At 49.0% G+C, this 19950-nt stretch overlaps 1 protein-coding gene across 6 annotated transcripts in view; it reads left to right on the forward strand.

The window, feature by feature from the left end:
* Positions 1 to 19950, forward strand: part of PIK3R5 (phosphoinositide-3-kinase regulatory subunit 5) — a 61877-nt gene that overhangs the window by 23023 nt on the left and 18904 nt on the right. For 4 of the 6 annotated variants that reach the window (XM_045985744.1, XM_045985747.1, XM_045985748.1 and 1 more), the window contains exons 2-3: positions 17077 to 17192; positions 19030 to 19130. In XM_045985744.1, the coding sequence (XP_045841700.1) occupies positions 17090 to 17192; positions 19030 to 19130 (204 nt within the window). In that variant the 5' untranslated portion in view covers positions 17077 to 17089. Of the gene's footprint in view, positions 1 to 10925; positions 11061 to 16545; positions 16693 to 17076; positions 17193 to 19029; positions 19131 to 19950 lie in introns of those variants that run through there. The other 2 variants (XM_045985746.1, XM_045985745.1) reach the window with 2 other exon arrangements.

The following is a 19950-nucleotide window of genomic DNA, read 5'->3' on the forward strand; positions in this document are numbered from 1 at the left end:
GAGAAGGCAGTTGATGTCTCCAGCTGTAATTATGAGTATGTTTAGTTCTCCTTTCCATTTTATCAATTTTTACTTCATGTAGTTTGCAATGTCATTGTTTAGGGAAACACATATAAGATTGCTGTGTCTTTTCGGTGGCTTAACCTTTTTGCCATTCTATAATGTCACTCTCTGTCTCTGGTAATTTTCTTTGCTTTGAAGTGTACTTTTTCTGATATTAATATAACCATTCTTTTTTTTTTTTAGTAATGTTTACATGGTATGTTCTTGCCCACTTATGACTTTCAATCTGCCAGTAACATTACATTTATGAGTTTATTACAGACAGCAAGCCATTGTGTCACGTTTTGCAATCCACTACTGATCTCTGTCATTTAATTGATATATTTAGCCCATTTAAATTTAATATAATTATTGATGTATTAGAGTTTAAGTCTGCTACTTAATTATTTGTTTTCTGGGGTCTTTTTTTTTTTTTTTGGTCTGTTTTTGTTGTTGTTCCTCGGTTTTCCCCCCCAGCCTTCTTCTGGATTACTTGAACAACATTTAGAATTCATTTTGACTTATCTGTAATGTTTTTGTGTGCATCTCTTTGTATAGCTTTTTTAGTTTCTGCTTTACCTATTACATTTTATGCACATATAGTCACAGTTGAATGATGTCATCACTTTACCATTCTAATGGAGTGTAGAAGCTTTACTTCCCTTTAGGCCCCTTGACCTTTTCTCATTTATAATATAATAGTCTCAAGTATTTACTCTGCATATACTTATAACCACATCAGATGGTGTTAAAATTTTTGATTCAACCATCAAATATAATTTAGAAAACAGGAGGAGAAGGAAAGCCTATTGTATATATATCTGCATATTTGCTTCCCATATTCATTCTTCATTCCTGATGTTTCAAGACACTTTTTTTTTTTTAATCACGCTCTTTCTGTTTAGAGAATTTCTTTCAGCCATTCTTTAGGGTAGCTATGCTGCTGACAAATTCCCTTAGTTTTCTTCATCTAAGAATGTCTTAATTTCTTTTTCGTTCCTGAAAGGTATTTTTTCCTGGATGTAGGATTCGGTGCTGGCTGTTCATTAAGCACTTGAAAAATGTTGTTCCATTCCTTTTGGCTTTCATGATGAGAAATCCACTGTCATTTGAATTGTTTTCCCTCTAAGAGAAGGTGATATTCCTCTCTTGTAGCTTTCAAGATTTTTTCCCCTTGTCTTGATTTTTCAGAAGTTGGACTCTGATATATCTTGGTGTGTATTTCTTGGCTTTATTCTGTCTAGGATTCCCATAGCTTCTTGAATCTGTAGTTTTATGTACTTTGCCAAATTTGCAAGTTTTCAGCCACTATTTCTTTGAGTACTTTTTCAGCTTTGCCCTCTGCGACTCGGACTCAGACGATACACATGTTAGACCTTTTGTTAGAGCCCCACAGGCCCCCGAGGCTCTGTTCACTTTCCCTAGTTGGTTTTCTCTCTGTTCAGTTTGGGTAACATTGTTTTTCTGGATTCAAGTTCACTGATTCTTTCCTCAGTCCCCACCATCTGCTGTGGAGCCCATCCTCTGAGGATTTTATTTCAACTTATAGTTCTTTCAGTTCTAGAATTTCTATAGCTTTGCATTCCTATCTTCTGTTTCTTCTCTGAATGTTCTTAGCTTTTCTTTGTTTATAATTGCCCATTGAAGCATTTTTAATGAAGCTGCTTCAAAAGCTTTGCTAGATAATTTTAACATTTGTGATTTGGCACGTACCGATTGTCTTTTTTTTTTGCTTAATTTATATAATTCTCTTTATTTTATTGCTTCTCCTTGGTGTGACAGGTTATTTTCCACTGAAACCTGGCATGTGGGGTATTATAAGAGTCAAGAGGCTCCGGCTCTTATTTACAGCCCTGTTTTAGCTGGCTTCCTCTAACACTTCCCTGAAGAGAGAGGGTACTGCCTCATCACTACCAGGGGAGGGTAGAAGTCCAGCTTCCATTCTCAGCTTCTGTTGACAAGAAGGAGGCGCTCCTGATTCCTGCTGGGGAGGGGGGAGTGGGACCTGTGGCTTCCAACTAGGCTTCCACTGATGCTGCCCGGCCTGGGAGGTAACAGGGTGTCTCATTACTGCTCCATCAACACCATGGGGTAGAGGAAGTGACCTCATCACCACTGGGCAGCAGTGAAATTCCTGGCGCTCACTAGGCTTCTTCCGACATCGCCCTAGTCAGGGGATGGAGGTGGGGGCACTCTTGACTGTCTGATGGGGCTGGAAGTCCAGGATCCCTGGTGATCCTCGTCGACACTGTGGTGTGGTAAGGGGCTCGTTACTGGCGGGAAGGATGAAAGGCTTGACTTTCTGAGACACCACTCATGGTTGGGGGAGGAGGGGTCAGACAACTCATTGGAGCCCTGTCAGAGCGAAGTTCAGCACTCACCCCACCCCACCCCCAGTTTGGTCTTTGCTATAGAGATGGTGCCACAGTTCTTTCTGCGGTGTTTGGCTGGAGTAACAGGGTTATTATCTAAAAGTTTTGTGTCTTACTAGGCTGCCTCTTTGCTGAGCCTTTGGCTGGAAAGACCAGGCTTTTCTTGGGGCTTTTTCTGTCTGTACCCATTAGTGTCTCCAGGTTGTTGGCTCCTTGGGTCCAAGTCTAGGATATATGAGGCAAAAAAGAAATCCTTTTCCAACATGTTCACCACTATGTCCCCTTTATGTTTTCTCTTTCCTTTGTATGTTAGTTTTGTATATAATGTCTAGGACTTATACTGTACTTTGCAGGAGGAATAGGGAAAAGTACATCTTCTTCACTTTGCCAGACCATTGTTGATTTTTCATATACTTAACACCTGTTTTTTGTGTGATCAAAAAATAATGCGTAAAATATGTTATTATAAAAATGTTTTTATAGGGCGCCTGGGTGGCTCAGTCGGTTGGGCGTCTCCCTTCAGCTTGGGTTGTGATCCTGGGGTCCTGGGATGGAGCCCTACATCAGGCTTCCTGCTCAGCGGGGAGCCTGCTTCTCCCTCTCCCTCTGCCTGCTGCTCCCCCTGCTTGTGATCTCTGTCAAATGAATAAATATAATCTTTAAAAAAAATGTTTTTACATAAGGTAAAAATGGTATCTAATCTTGCCTCTCAGACTCAGATTAACACTTGGCAGGTGACCCTATATAATTTTTTAGATGTAAAGGTTTTTTATTTTTAAGTCATCTCTATGCCCAGCATAGGACTTGAACTCACAACTCTGAGATCAACAGTCTCATGCTCTACTGACTGAGCCAGCCAGCTTCCCCTTTTTAGATGTAGATATAGGGCTTTAAAAAGACATAATTGGAAGCATCTTGGGATCCTTTTGGTCACACTTAGCAGAAATGAACTTGTGCTAGGTAAATTAAAAAAAAAAAAAAAAATAAAAGCTTAGCAGAAGGATATCAGAGTATCTTATAAAACCCACCCAAGCAAACTTCTCGAGGGAGTTGACTCTCCCTCACCTCCTTTTCTCTCCTCAGCCTATTCCCTTGGGTCTTCTAGCCCCACTACGTATTCGTTCCAGGTCGCCCAAACCTCCATTCAAGTCCAGTGGTCATTTCTCTGTCCTCATGTTTTGGATGTTACAGCAGTAGTCCACTCTCCCTCCTTGCATCCTTCTTGTTTTGAGGGTCTATGACATCATTGTCCCTTCTTTCTGCACGAAGCTCACCTTCTCATCATCCTCCCGCTCATTTTTTACATGCCACCTCTTAACATTGGTTGCTCAAAATGTGATACAACATGGACACAGTAGGACTCTCGTTTTCTCCTTCCAAATTGTCCTCGCCCCAAACTTCCCCATGTCAGCCAGTGTAACCCACCCATCTTCATGAACGGAGGGGACAGAGGCAGTCAACCATCTGGAAAGGGGGCACACCCACTTGGGGACCAAACCTTAAATTAGCCATGATGCCAGCCCCGCCCACCTTCCATAGAGATTTTGCCCAGAACTGAAACCTGGATTTCCCAAATCCATTTCCATCTGATTTAGACACGATGCCCAAACCATACCAAGTGTTGGTCTTCAGTGTGGACTGTGAGTTTTTCTGTGTCGTTGTGAGTGTATTTGGTGAGACCAGGGAAAGACTGCCTCAGCGTCCGCTGCCCGAACGTCAGTGAATAGCCCCTCAGAGTCCCAGGGAGTTCTAGACTGGGCTCTCTGGGACTCTCAAAATCAGTGTCTGTTTTGTAAAAAGTTATAAAAACCACACCTGGCCAAGTATCAGGACGAGTTTCTGATTTCAGTTCCGTCCACAAACCTTCATGATTTCTTTTCTTGCCGGAGGAGTTTCTCTTGCACCACTAAACCGTAGTCATGAATGGGCTGGAAAGGGAGGAGGCGAGAGATGTTTTACTTAAATAATTGGCGAGAGTTTAAAGAGAGGGAGGAGAACGAGGCTGACGGAGATGTGTGTGTCGGTGTCTGAGATCAGGTACCTGTTGTTGGGAGGATGGAGAGAAGACGGGGGTGCTCAGTGGTTCTCACTCTGGGAGGGAGGAAGAATGTCATGGAGGGACGGGACAGAATAATGGCTGAGACCAGTCTGTGCTGGATCTATTCCGATGGCAAAGCGTCTGGATGTAGAAGGCTCCATACAATCTTCCTTGCCCCAAACTATGAAATAGTCACTCTGTCTTACAAACTGGCGACGAACCTGGCAAGCGCGAGCAGCCTGTGATAAATGCAACTCATCATAGCAACCACCATCTTTGGCTGCTTCCAGAAAAATCAGAAAGCTGCCCGTATATGTGTAATTGGCCTTTCTCGAGCTTTTACATTTATTTATTGGTCGCTTTGTTACCATGCAAGCCTTTGCTGGCAAACAGGACAGGCTCTGCGTTGGAAAGGCAGCTGGATTAAAATAGCCTCCCATGCCAAGTGCCCAGGGGTTAGCCTGGGAGTTTATACCTTGGCAAGTTCCTGTACTCTTTCTCTCGTTCCCCATCTTGGCAGTAATTTCAGTCTGCCCGCCTTGTGTTCCCCTTTATTGCACAGGGACGCTAAGTTGCTAGGGCATGCTGAGAAAGGCCAGGCATCATTTGCCAGCTGAGAGAGCCCTCTATGCCTCACTCCTCTCATCTGTAAAATGGGGACAAGAATGTGGGTACCTCCTATGAATTCAGTGAATAAATTCATAGAAAGAACCTAGAACAGTGCCTGGCACATAGTACCCCTCAGTTAGCATTAGCTGCTATTATTCTAAGTAGAATAGCAAAGGCAGCATCTGGGGCGCCTGGGTGGCTCAGTGGGTTAAAGCCTCTGCCTTCGGCTCAGATCATGATCTCAGGGTCCTGGGATCAAGCCCCGCATCCGACTCTCTGCTCAGCAGGGAGCCTACTTCCCTCTGTCTCTCTGCCCACTTGGATCTCTCTCTGTGTCAAATAAATAAAATCTTTAAAAAAAAAGAAACTAAAACATTAAAAAAATTTTTTTTAAAATAGCAAAGGCAGCATCGAGCATCCTGTTCTCTTCTCTGTATTCTTCCCGATGATTCCCCGGGTAGGAGGGAGTCAGACAGAACTGGGTTCACGTGGCTCAAATCTTCCTGCCCATGCTGTATGTTAGCTGTGCAACCTGGGGAAAGTCACATAGACACCAGGACGCTCCTGATCCTTGGATGTTCAGGGTTTTGCAAGGTTGCTCAGAAGGAACAAGGCCATGGGCTTCAAGCCCTAAGCTGTCTCTGGTCAGCTGAACGGACATTAGTGTCTTTCTCCTTCCCTTCCCTCCTCTTATTTCCTGTTGGTCTTAACCACAACGCTGGTCTTCCCAGGCAGCCTGTCACCCTTCCCTTGGTAACGAAGGGCATGAGCAAAGGTGAGAAGTAAGCGAAGGCTTATCTCTGTTTCTTTTTTTTTTTTAAGACTTTATTTATTTGTCAGAGAGAGAGAGAGAGAGCACACAGGCAGAGTGGCAGGCAGAGGCAGAGAAAGAAGCAGGCTCCCTGCAAGGAACCCAGTGTGGGACTCGATCCCAGGATGCTGGAATCATGACCTGAGCCGAAGGCAGGCACTTAACCAACTGAGCCACCCAGGTGTCCCTTATCTCTGTTTCCTTGGTGGTTCTCCCTTTGCGTGCCCGTCTGCTTCGCCTTCCTGCTCCCCGCACCCTCCCTCCCAACCATCACTGCTTCCCTTTTCCCATTTCCTCCCTTTTGTGGCCCTGCAGTCCTTCTGATGTCCACTGTCTACTTTCACTGCTGTCTTGGACGCATCTGTGAGCTAAATATCCCTCCATATAGCTCGCGTTTCGAAGAGTCAGCGAGGCCAGAGGAAGTGAGCCATCCTAACCCAGTGGGGAATGAATCACTAGCCATCCTAACCCAGTGGGGAATGTTCACTAGCCATCCTAACCCAGTGGGGAATGAATTGCCATGAGAACTGGGGCAATTTGTGTGTGGGATGTCTTTGCTGGAAGCCTCAAATTATAACACAGGCACAACCCCTCTCAGCCCTCTGAGTGTCTAGCAAATAGCAGGGATCATTTCCTATGAACATGGCCCAGGAAAGAACGTGGGCTTTGAGAGTCAGGCCAACTTTGGATGTACTTCCAGCTTGGCTCATAGGAATGGGGACCCCAAGAACTTGGGCAAATATGTGGCTGTCTCTCCCTGAGCTGCAGGAATTGTGGGTGACTCTCATTATGTCGTGGGCTGATGACGGTCATTAAACTGAGCAAGCCAGTGAAAGTGCCTCACATGGTATCTGACACAGAACAGCCTCTTGGAATAGCCAGCCTGCCTGCCTGCCCATCCTCTTTCCATCCTTCCTGTTCTCTAGGCTGAAACTTACAGAGAATTGACATTCCTATGTAATATTGCAAAGGCGTCAATTAATTATTTGTCGTTTCCTTTTTTAAAGTTGTGGTAGAACACGCATACGTGAAATTTACCACCTCAGGGCACCTGGGTGGCTCCATCCGTTGAGTATCTGCCTTCCGCTCAGGTCATGATCCCAGCGTCCTGGGATCGAGCCCCGCATCGGGCCCCTTGCTCAGCAGAGAGTCTGCGTCTCCCTCTCCCTCTGCTCCTCCCCTCTGCTCGAGCTCTCTCACTCTCCCTCTGTGTCAAATAAATAAATAAAAATATTTTTCTAAAAAGATTTTATTTATTTGACACAGAGAGATCACAAGCAGGCAGAGAGGCAGGCAGAGAGAGAGGGAGAAGCAGGCTCCTTGCTGAGCAGAGAGCCCAATGCGGGGCTCGATCCTAGGACCCTGGGATCATGACCTGAGCTGAAGGCAGTGGCTTAACTCACTGAGCCACCCAGGTGCCCCTAAATAAATAAAAATCTTTAAAAAATAAAATAAAATAAAATTTACCATCTTCATGTTGGGAAGTGTATAGATCAGTGGTGCGAAGCACATTCATTTCATTGTGTAAAACTAAAACTCTGCCCCCCTGTCCCCTCCCCCAGCCCCTGACAACCAGCTCTGCCTCTATGAATCGCATTGCTCTGGGTGCCTCCTAGATGGGGAATTGTACAGTATTTTTCTCTTCATGACTGGCTTATTTTTCTCAGCACAGTGTCCTCAAGGTTCCTCCGTGTTGGAGCATGTGACAGGATTTCCTTCCTTTTTAAGGCTGCAGAATATCCCATTTCGGTATACACCATATTTTGTGTATCCATTCACCTGTGTCCGTGGACACTGGGTTTTTTCCTGCTGTTTGGCTCTTGTGAATAATGATGCCGTAACACAGATATACAGGGTCCATTCACGTCCCGGCAGTCGGCCCTTTTGGATATACTCCGTAGTGGAATTGCTAGATCATGGGGTCATTCTATTTTTAATTTTGGGGGAAATCACCAGCACCATTCCACATTCGACAGTGCACGAGGCTTCCCATTTCTCCTCACCCTCGCTAACCCTTCTTTTTGTTCTGTTTTGTTTATGGTAGTCATCTGAATGGGCGCAAGGTGGTATCTCATGGTGGTTTGGGGTTCTTTTTTTTCTTAAGATTTTTTTGTTGATTTGGGATAGGGAAGTAGAGCACACATGAACAGCGGGGAGAGGCAGAGGGAGAGGAAGAAGCAGTCACCCCCACACCCCACCCCTCCAGCCGAGCAGGGAGCCTGCTGGACGTGGGGCTTGATATCAGGACCCTGAGATCATGACCTGAGCTGAGGGCAGACACTTAATCGCTTAACCGACTGAAACACCCAGGCGCCTCTCTCTCCTTGTGGTTTTGATTTGCATTTCCCTATCGGTGAGTGATGTTAGCATCTTCTCGTGTACCCGTCAGCCATCTGGATGTCTTCTTTAGAGCACTGTTTAGTCAAGTCCCTTGTCCATTTTTTTTTAATGGTTTTTTGTTGTTGTTGCTGTTCTCGAGTTGTAGGAATTCTTTATATATTCTGGATGTTGGCTCCTCGTCAGATAGATGATTTACAAATATTTTCTCCCGTTCTGTAGGTTTACCTCTTCCCTCTCTTGACTGTGATGCACAGAGTTTTCGATTTTGATGGAAGTCCACTTTATCTGTCTTTATTTTGTTGCTTTTTGGTGTCATAGCCAAGAAATCACGGGCAAATCCAGGGTGAGGAAGCCTCTCTCTTGTGTCTTCTTCCGAGAGTTTTATCACCGAAGCTCTTTACATTGAGGCTCTGATCCATTTTGAATTAATTCTTTGATTCTGAGTGTTCCCATCTCACAATAACGTATGTATTTCCATTTATTTGCCTTCTTTTGTGTCTTTCAAAAGCTTTATTTCATTAAAATCTTGCCTATTCTTAAAGTTTATTTTCTCTTCATATTTTTTCTTGTTTTTTTTTTCTAATGCAATTTCTGGTTTTTATTCATATAATGAAGCAATAGTTGATTTCTATCTTGTACCAAATTTCTGTATTTGTAGCAAACCACGTTACCTACTTCTCTTTGTGATAACCATACCTTTGGTTGCTTATTTTGGGTTCCTAGAAACATTCTGAAGGTGAAAAAATGATGAATTACGCCAACGCTTTAATTGGCAAAGGTAGAATTCATCGTGAGCCTCAATGAATGAAGTGGCTTGTGACATAGAAACGCCCAGAAACTACCTCACCCACACACTCATCGTGAAGTTACTCAGAATGCTCGAGCTGAGCAAGAAATGAATCAAAATAAGGAACTCATAATGAGGGGTGACATAGCATAAAAACAACAAACACAAATAAACGGCAAGAAATGAAGTAAATCCGTCTTGAAGCTGCTGCCTTCTCCCCAGCGAAACACTGCCATTTTCCTAGTTACTACATTTATCGTGAATGTCGACAAGAATTATTTAAAGAATTGTGGTGTACTATAAAAATATTCAATACAAATCCAATCCAGATCTGCATCTTTTTAAACGTAATTTTGCAACATTTAGAATAAGAGAGGGGCTAAAATTGCAGGTTCAGAAACAATTTCTTAAAAACCGTATAGAAATTCTAGACCCAACTCTTGGCTGGTAAGATTTTTAAATCTTGATTAAAAATGATTGATGTCAGAAAACCTAAATTCACAAAGTTGACACGTGAAGGAGTTGAATACTTACACGATAATGTGAAAAGAAAGGTTTTTTTAAGATTGTATTTCTTTATTTGACAGAGAGAGAGATCACAAGCAGGCAGAGAGGCAGGCAGAGAGAGAGAGGAGGAAGCAGGCTCCCCACTGAGCACAGAGCCCGATGCAGGGCTCAATCCCAGGACCCTGAGATTATGACCTGAGCTGAAGACAGAGGCTTAACCCACTGAGCCACCCAGGCACCCCATGAAAAGAAATTTTAAAAAGGATTCTAGAAATAACCTTGAGGAGAAGAGCCGAGGTCTCCCTGATGGATGGCAGGGGTTGACTCCCACCTAAACAAGCAGGTGCCATGACTCCCCTGGGTTCTAGGCTCAGATTCTAGTGATAGATTTGTCACTTTCTAATCTGAGCAAGGTCCTTCTCTGCTCAGAGCCTCCATTTTCCTGTCTGTAGAATGGGAGGAATGCACTAGCTGGTCTCCAGGATGCCTTCCTAGTCAAATAGCCTAGTACATGTGTGTCTTTGAAAGATAGAAAGCATCACTTCTCAAGCCTGACTGCAGCAGAATCAACCAGAGAGTGTTTTATTTCCTGGCCCAGTCTCAAAGTTCTCTGGAATTGGGCCATAGAATTGCTTATGCCCAGAAAGCTAATAGCTAATAGATAGCTAATAGATAGCATTTACTGACTGCTTGTAAAAAGCGGGGCACAAATTTTCCATTAATTTATATATTCTGGTTTCTCCTCAGATGGTGTAAGTGTTTCTCCTTTTACTAAACACATTCTATCAACTCATTGTGTTCAACCTGAACCCTAGTAGACCCCAAGAACACACCTGGCATGCCTTGTCCTTTTAGGCGATGGTCTCAAATGAAGACCGGTCTTTGACTTTTTGTGGTAACATTTGGTCATAGATGTCATGAATGTGCTCCAAAATATACTATACTGATTTCTAGATTGCCATCAAAATGGAAACACAGTTTAAGTAGTCTCATAGAGAGCCCTCAGAGACCCTGCAAGAGCCTGAGAGATTCTCCACCCCAGCTGAGGAACAGTCGGTTAGGGGGGAAGCAACTAGCCCTGCATTGGCCCACCCACCGGTAATCAGGAACTGTGACCACACATGAAGTGGGAACTTGAAACAGGGTAGTGAAGGACAGCAAGGCATGGAATTACCACCTGGAGGTATGTTTAGAGGATACGTAAGCCTATGGAAAGGGTCTTAGAGCTATGGAGCCCAACCAACCAGCTTCCCCGAATGCTAACAATTCATGTGACTTAACAGTTACCCAAACCAGGAAATGATTGTTGGTACAACACTGCTCACTAAACTGTGGACCTTATTTGGATTTTAGCCATCTTCTCCTCACCCAATGTCTCCTTTTAATTCCAGAGTCCCACCCAGGATCCCACATTGTGTCTCCTCAAGTTCCTCCAATCTATGGCAGCTTCTTGATCTTCCTTTACCTTTTATGACCTTGACATTCTGGCGAGAACTGCTCAGTTACATTATAGGATGTCTTCTCATGACTCAGTCGTGATTATGCATGTTTTTGGTAAGAATCCTGCAGAAGTGACATCGGGTCCCTCTCAGTGCATCCTATCAGGGGAGATAGGATCTTGACATATCTTATTGTTGGTAATATTAACTGGGATTGGGAGGTTAAGGTGGTGCTGGGTTTCTTCACTGTGAAATTATTATTTTTCCCTTGTAATCAATTAATTTCTTAGAGGAAATACTCTGGGACTATGCAGATATCCTGTCCCCTCTGAGATTTTCATCCACGGATTCTAACAATCATACTGAGGACGGTTATTCCTGTGGCATTTGCCTAATGGTGATTTTGTATTTTTCTCCTTCTAGCCACATTTATTGATTGGTATTCTTTTGTAAAGAAGATCTGTCCCTTCTCTTCCATTCATTCTTTTATTCAACTGTTTAGAAAATTAGTGTAGACTCATGAGTATTTATTTCATTCTATAAATTATAATCCGGCACTTTCATTATTTATTTTGTTGTTAAAATTGTCCTGGCTTTAGCCATTGGGAACTCTTTTGAGCTGGCTCCCCTGTCCTCTGACACTCCTGTCCCTTTTCAAGGAATGACTTATTTTCTGGCACTGTAAGATGTTCCTGGTTCATCTTATATATTTCTTGCCCCAGTCCTGGAATCAGCCATTCCCCTAAGGAGCCCTGGTTCCTGTGAGTGGAGAATGGTATTTAGAAACCAAGACCTGGGCACTAGGTGTGCTCATTGCTACTGGGATGTCATTTCCTGGCTATCTCGGCAGAGCCAGAAAATATATGTATGCATTTTTAAAAAAGATTTTTTATTTATTTATTTTCAGACAAAGATCATAAGTAGGCAGAGAGGCAGGGAGAGAGAGAGGAGGAAGCAAGCTCCCCACCGAGCAGAGAGCCCGATGCGGGGCTCCATCCCAGGACTCTGGGATCATGACCTGAGCTGAAGGCAGAGGCTTTAACCCACTGAGGCTTTAACCCACCTTTAACCCCAGGTGCCCCCCCATATGTATGCATTTTAACAGAAGCATACACACATCCTTTTCACTTCTTTTTTTTTTTTTTTTTTTAGATTTTATTTATTTATTTGACAGAGAGAGAGATCACAAGTAGGCAGAGAGGCAGGCAGAGAGAGAGGAGGAAGAAGGCTCCCCGCGGAGCAGAGAGCCCCATGTGGGGCTCGATCCCAGGACCCTGAGATCATGACCTGAGCCGAAGGCAGCGGCTTAATCCACTGAGCCACCCAGGCGCCCCTCCTTTTCACTTCTTAATGTATCTCTGTGTAAATACATTCAGAATCCATGAGTTCATGCTGATTTCTCCAACTCCCATCTAACCGGGTTGGTTCATTCTAGATCTCCCCTACTCCTTATTTGTCACTTCTTTCTCCTACAGTGAGAAGCTGACTCTCATAATCCATGATACATTTATTTGTTTGCTTAGTCATAGAATACACATAAAGAGGTCTCCAGATTTTAAACACACATCCCTATGGCAAACAGGTTTAATAATTACAAAATGATGCTTGTGTGTAGTTCTTTTTGTCTTTAGCCTTATAGTAGCCAGTCGAAATACTATTTTCCAAAGTTCCTCCGTTTAATTCTTTCTTCACCATCCCTTTCAATGTGGTTATGTTACTCATTTACAATGCATTTGGGTCTATTCGTTCTGTAGATTTTTGTCCCCCTGTCTGGTACAATCCCAGTTGACCTGAGTTATTTATTTAATTTGGGGTATGTAAAACCTTGCTATAGTTCTAAGAGTCAAAGAGATACACAGAAATTTCCCCAAAGAAGTGTTGCCCTTCCTCCCCCCCAGCTCATTCTCCTCTCCTTCTCACTCCTTTCTTACCCCGGTATCTTTAGTTTCGAGTGTATCCTTCCTGCTTTGATGGTGAGAAATTTTAAAATTAGGTCACAGAAGAGATTCTGCCTTGAACAGTCATGGGGAGAAGAGTGGGGCCAGAGAAGGGAGGTCAAACCACAGGGGCAGAGGGAGGAGTGATGCAGGACTGATGCGGGGAGGATCCGTGCAGGACCACATGCCTTGGTGCCTTTCTTATGCCCACCTGTGGAACTAAGGCTTCAAAGCATGGGCCTGGAATATTCCAGAACAGCAGGGAAACTGGGAGCGAGCCAGAGCCTGGAGATACCTATTTCTCCCCCTATGAGATGTAGGCCCTCTACCTCTGCCATTCCACAGTGTTTGAGAAATTCTCCAAGAAAAGAAGCCCCAATGGGGGCTGACACAGGAGAGTCGGACCTAGGCAGACCTTCCACTAGTCCTGCACATTTGGGAAGATGACCCTGTCTTGCATCACGAGGTCAGGTGAACATGTGAAGAGGACGTCTCCCTGTGTGCCCTCTGCGCTCACCCCTTCCCAACTCCAGGCCTCCCTGTTCTGCTCAGGGTCCCCACTAAGGACTCAGCCTTACTGGCTCGGAAGAGGAACTTGGAGATGGGGGCAAGCCCGGCTGCCGACTATTTCAACATGGCCCCACCACGGGTGAGGGCCATTCCCATTCCCGGCAGCTGCTGGAATTTCACAATAGATGCTTCTCTTACACAGGTGCCCGGGGAAGCCAGGCCTTGCCTGGCGATCTCTAAAAAAAGGCATCATCCTCGGGGAGGGAGGGAGTGCCACCTTCTTTCTCCTTCCTCTCTGCCCCAAAGCCAGTCGTGTTCTGCTGACAAGTCACAAGAAAGGGCTGATGACTGACTCATCAAACGGAAATGAGGGTGCCAAAGGACCAGGTGGTGAGCCACGGTGCTCTGGGTTAACCCCCAGGGCAGCTCAGCTGAGGGTCCCCCACCGCCCTGGTCGGGCTCCCACCTGCCTGGGCTCCCAGGGCCCAGTGCCTTGGGCAAGTCTGCCTCTCAGAGCAGCTGGGGGCAAACTCTAGATGGTGTCAGGATGTCAGGGGGAATTGGCATGCTGAGAGCTGTGCCCTGTGCCCTGGGGATCCCTGTCCCATCCCTGGAGAAGGCCTTGATTGTCTTCAGTCAGCCGCTGAAGGGGACACTGAGACCAGGAGATGGGAGTCTCGGGGGCCTGGAGAAGGGAAGGAATGTGGGCCAGCAGGTTGGAGGGGTGCTGTGAAGGCTGCTCAGAGCAGCCCCGGGACATGTCCTGACCCCCTCAGGACAGGGGTGCAACAGAGGCAGTGTTGGCTGAAAATGTTGATTTGCATCTTGTGTTTACAGTGGGACGCAATAGGGCAGGATGACTAATGTCTGCCTCGTGACACCCAGGTCTCTTGCCACAGGGACTGGGCGGAGGGGACTCTAAACCCAGTCGATGTGGTTCAGCCCTAGGTCCAGACTAGAGACGGTCTGGTTCAGCGGGTAGTGAGCTTCTGTCAGTACTGATCCCCTTGCTGGAGGGTGGGCAGCTGGTGTAGACAGACATGGACATGGGGGGCTCAAGATTCCTTGTAGCTGGGGAGGTAGGTCTCTTAAAGCAAGACCATGTTATAGCTAATTGAGTCTTCGTTTTGGGGGGTGTGAACATGAGTTGATTTTCTTTTCCTTCTGGTAACTGGCATCTTGACTGTGCTGAAGAGCGCCCTGTAGTGGCCAGGCCCAGCCCCCCTGTGTTCATATCCCGGGCTTTGCCACCTCTTCGCTGTGTGGCCTTGGGCAAGTCGTGTAACTTCTCTGTGCCACAGGTGATCCATCTCTCCATCCGCCTCCCCAGGGGTGATCCACCCATCAGCCTCTTACTGCTAACTTTCCCTTCCCCTGCCTCCCCTGCGGGGAGCCTTCCAGGGTCAACTACCAACAAAACAGCCCGGGTCCAGCTTTTGTGGCTAGACCCCACCCCTCGCCCTCCCCACAAGGAGCTCTCACATCTCCTTACCCGCCCTCCCTGCTTTCCCCCTCAGCCCTGCTGTGGCTCACAGGGAGCCCGAAGCCAACGTGCTTCCCAAGCAGTCACGCGACAACCAAATGGCAGCCTCCCCACCTGGCAGGTGTCCTGTCTGAAGAAGGGGTTCTCTTAAAGACAAACCCCACCCCCCACCCCACCCCCGCCCTTGGTTTTGGGAGAGAAAGGAGGGCCCTCTGGAATGCTTGACTGCATGTCTTCCCAGTCTTCTTGTATTTGCGGGGGTTGGTAGGTGGCTGTGCCCCTTCTGGACGGACCCCTCCCATTGAGGCCCCCTGGGGTGACTGCTCTCCCGCCCCCCCCCCCCCCCCCCCCCCGCCGCTGGCTCACCGCGACTCTTTAGAACATGAGCAGGTGGGTCACTGAGCACATTGTGTTCCCTGAGTTGGCCACAGTCGGGGAGCACGGAAGGAGTCCTCGATACGGTTGTTTGCTTACACCCTGGCCGGCTCTCCCAGCCGGGCGCCCACCCCCGGGCTGCTCCGTCCCCTCCCTGGGGCTCGGCTTCCCCTTCTGAGAAATGAAGGACTTGAGGCAGGGGCGGGTGGTGGGGGGCAGCCTCTGAGCTCCCTCCAAGAACCCACCCTGGGGCTCATGGGGAAAAGGCAGCCTGGGGAGCAGGGGGTCTGCTGATGCCATGAGAGCCATCCGTGCCCCAGAGTCATCCTTCTGAACATGCCTGAGCTTCCAGCTCCTGCAACGGACACCGGTCGCCCCGAGTCTGGGAAGGACTAAGCTGGAGAGGGTCCTGTCCCAGTGCCCCACTGCAGGCAGAAGGCTTGGCCTCATCACTAGGGTCCATTCCCAGGATGCACACCCATGCCAGGTGCGCCCGGGGCCCCGAAGCTGGCACCCTGCCCCGTCTGGCTCAGTGGCAGCGGACTCATTGCCTGGGCTGCCCAGGGAGGAATCAGGGACATTGGAAGGGCCCAGGGACATCCTTGGGCTGCCGGTGCTGCTCAAGGAAACAGCCACCGTGCACGGTCCTGAGTCTCCTGCGAGAGGTTTTTCCGAGCTCAGTCTGCCACCACAGCAGCTGGGAGGTGGGGGGCCTGGCCCTCTGTTCCGGGGTCTCAGTCCTTGGTAGGCTCACCCCTGCACGCAGACTTCTGCACATGCTGCCTCTTCTTTCTGGAATGTTCTTCCTCTCGCTTCTCTCCTCGCTTCCTCGTCCAGCTTCGTGGTCTCTTCAGGGAGGCTTCCCTGATGACCTAGCATGGGCTCCCCATCTGGCCTGCCCCCTGGCGCCATCTGTCTTCATGGCATCACCTTCTGCGATGACCTCTTTGTTGGTCCGTTAAGCGGTCCCGTGTCTGTGTCCGACGCCAAGGAGCATGGCCCAGCGGGGACCTTGCTGATGCGGGGAGATGCTGGACAGCTCACAGAGGGCCCATGTGTCCCCGGGCTGGCGTGCGGTTCCTCCTGGGCTGTGGAAGTGGGAGGATTTGCATACGTGGGGCCCCCATAAGCTAAGGGTTCCAGTCACGCAGCTGGATCCCCGTTTGGATTTTGCAGTTTTGCATGTCGTTTGCATGGCCCAGCTCTGAGCTCAGTGCTTCTGCTTGTGGTTTCCTGGTTCCGTCCCCAGTTCCTCTGAGCTGGACCATGGCCTCCTCGGCTCGTCGCCAGGACCCGGCCTGACGGGCCAGCGACAGGGTCCTCTCGGAAGGGCTGAATGCAGGAGAGTGGGAGGACGCCAAAGCCTGTGGCGGGATGGCTTTTGTGGCCCAAGAGCGCGCTGGGGTCATCCGCTGTGGCATTCTTGCCAACAGTCCTCTGGGGTCGGTGCCTTGTTAAGCCCATTTTACAGAAAAGGAAACTGAGGTTCGGCAGCCTTCTGCCTGCCCATCCATGGGGCCTGGGGGGGTGGGGCACAGAAAAAGCCCCCTCCCTACGTGATTCTGATTTTTCTCCAGGAGTCCTCTTGCCCACTGGGGTGTGGCTCCTCCTGGGTACTCATGGGGACACTTGCTGCTGTTGGATGGGGCAGGCAGGCCCCCGTCCACCTTGTAGCCTGCATCGCCGAGCCATTGAGCTGCAGCGACTGTAACCCCCATCCCCCTGTGCTGTGCTCTCGGCGAGGCTGAGGGAGCTCCACGCCGCCGGTCCATGTGCTTCTCCAGCCTGTGGCTCTCCCGGCTGACCGGCGTCTGTCCCCTGTGCAGGCGATGACTCAGGATGCAGCCAGGGGCCACGACGTGCACGGAGGACCGCATCCAGCATGCCCTGGACCGCTGTCTGCATGGGCTCAGCCTCAGCCGCTGCTCTACCTCCTGGTCAGGTAGGTCTGGTGGGGGGAGGTGGGGGGTAGAGGGGGCTGGTGGGGCCCAAGAAAGCCCTGGGGGGCTGTGTGTGACGGTGAGCCCTGGAGTGCATACAGAAGCCGACGGGTTCTGGTTCTAGAGCCAGACCTCCCGTGAGCCAGTGCGCGGCACAGCACCTGATGGAGAGTAGCGCCTCAGAACGTGGCAGTCTGTCTGTCCTCCCCCGACGTCCTCCTCCTCCTCCTCCTCCTCAGGGCTATCTTGCTTTCTTCACATGCGCCAGAAACACAGGTCCTCGAAGAAGCTCTCAGTCCTGCTTAGAAGAACCACGGCTGCTGATTCCAAAAGAACTGCTCGGAACTCGTAGACGGATCGCCCCAGAATTCTGTTGCATTGGTTTCTGGTTCCTTCCAGAGCCCCATCTCCTTTCTGCCCGCAGCACAAGGGGGAATCTCAGCCGAACTTCCGCGAGCAGGAGGCTTCCACGTCACATGTTTCCCAGGACCGAGGAACGGGCTTATCTGCAGGCAGGGGCAATTGTATCTCTGAAGATTGGCGCCTCCTTGTCATCATTTCTCGCGCTTCTAAGAGTGTTCATATCCTATATCCCACTTGCCTCTCTGACTGCCCCATGAGACAGGTAGCCACTGCTCCTTGAGCACACCCGGTTCCTTCCCTGGTCCCCTCCTACCTCAGGACCTTTGCACTTGCTGCCTGGAACTCTTCCCTCAGAACGGCACGTAGCTGGCTCCTTCTCACCCAGGCCTCAGCCCAAGTGTCACTGCCTCTGAGGGGCTTTCCTCGGTCTTTGGAAGGACACAGATCCAGATTAAAGCTGTCTCTCACTGGCCGCTGTCACACGAGTGGGTTAACCACTCGGGACCCCACCTGCCTCACCCGTAAAGGGAGAGGGGCGGCCACAGGAGCCTCTTCCTGAAGGGGGCAGGGGAGACTCAGACGGACAGAGTACGTGCATGCAAGAGCCTAGCTCTTTATCAGCACACAGTAGGGGTCAACCAGTGGTCCTTTGCTGCCTACGGTCTGGATGGAACCTAAGCGGAGACAATGGAGTCTGGGGTGGGGGGGGGGGGCATCGTTACGTAAAAGAAGACAAAAGTATCTGACTTTGGCCAATTTTACAAAACCCTGTGTTGGCATGAAAACGCTGTGTGGGTCTCCCCAGCCTTGGAACGAGCCCAAGCTCCTGCAGGGGCCCCCAGCAGTAGCTCCACGCAGCTCACGGCTGGCTTCCCTCGCCTCCCCCTGCTGCCCTGGCCTCCACCACGTGCACGCGTGCACCCCGCTAACTTTCAGGGGTTTACCCTTGCTGCCTGCGGGGAAACAGAGCCCGGCACACTAAGGAAGTCTGGGGAAGTTACACAAGGACAGACGTGCCCACTCTGGCTTTCAAAGGCTACACGGACGTAGCGTCCCCCTTCCTGGGCCCCCCTGCCAGGCAGTCCTGGGAAGCCCCAGGCCAGTCTCTCGGTCTCTCTTGAAGACTTGGTCTTGCTTTGGGACTGAGCTTGCCATGACTCCTCTCCTCTTCTTTCCAGAACTTTCTGCCTCTGTCCTCCTTCTCCGCACCTTGCAGGTTCCAGCACCCCCTATAGGGGCCAGAGCCGCAGAATCGTGGCCTCTCAAGGGGACCTCAGCCCGTCTCTGTGTCTCGTGAGCCCCGCTCTCTGCAGGACCACAGGCACTCGTCTCGATGAGGCATGATGGTGTTGATTGTTGATCCAGAGTCTTCTCAGACCGTCCCTTAAGCCAGGAGGGCCCCTGTGCAGCCCCCCGGGGATTCCCACTGCTCTCTGGACCCGAGCCTAACTCCCACCTCTCTCTCTGCCTTTGCAGCTGGCCTGTGTCTCAACTGCTGGAGCCTGCAGGAGCTGGTCAGCAGGGACCCGGGCCACTTCCTCATCCTCCTGGAGCAGATCCTGCAGAAAACCCGAGAGGTGGGTGCTGGCCGGGGATCGAAGACACAAGGGAAAGGTCCCCATGGAGTGTCGGTTCTGGGGTGTGCTTGGCCCAGCATGGGAGCTTGGCAAAGGGCACTGGGAACCCCTGACTTTTCCGTCCCAGCAGTGCTTGGGGATTGAACGTTTCTAAGAGGGGCTTGTGGTCCTTTCAGTAAGAGAATGAGGATTCCTACAATTCAGAAGCCCGGATTCTGAGTTTAAGCTGCTTCTTCTTCTTCTGCTTCTTCTTCTTCTTCTTCTTCTTTTTTTTTTTTTTTTTTAACGGAGAGAGAGCAAATACAAGCATGTTAGGGGCAGAGGGAGAGGCGGAAAGAGAATCTTGGGCAGGCTCCTCGCCTAGCACAGAGCCGACTCAGGGCTCGATCTCACGACCCTGAGATCACGACCTGAGCCCAGCTCAATGGTCAGATGCTCCACGACTGAGCTCCCTAGGCGACCCCCCCCACTTTCAGCTGCTTCCTAAGACAGACATGTCTTGCAAGTCTGGGTATTGACTAGAGAGGAGGGAGGAAGCTCTCCCGAATTCCTTTCCTTGGAAAGAGCCAGGAAAGTAGACACAGAAGAGAAAACTGATTAAACAGCGAGACCATATGAAGAGGCTTTTCCGACTGAGAAGAAGGGCGTATTTCAGGCTCAGCTGGGCTGGGCTTCCAGAACAGCTGATCCGTAAAGAAGGTGCTAACTCTTCTATAAAGAATTGTCTTCTTAAGTGGTTTTTTTTCCCCTTTAAACATGTGACTTTCTCCGCTGTCCCTGGACTGTCTTGGTTTATCAAAACACCCAAGGCCCCAGTTCT

This window comes from Meles meles, chromosome 18, assembly GCF_922984935.1.
Source record: "Meles meles chromosome 18, mMelMel3.1 paternal haplotype, whole genome shotgun sequence".
Classification (NCBI taxonomy): domain Eukaryota; kingdom Metazoa; phylum Chordata; class Mammalia; order Carnivora; family Mustelidae; genus Meles; species Meles meles.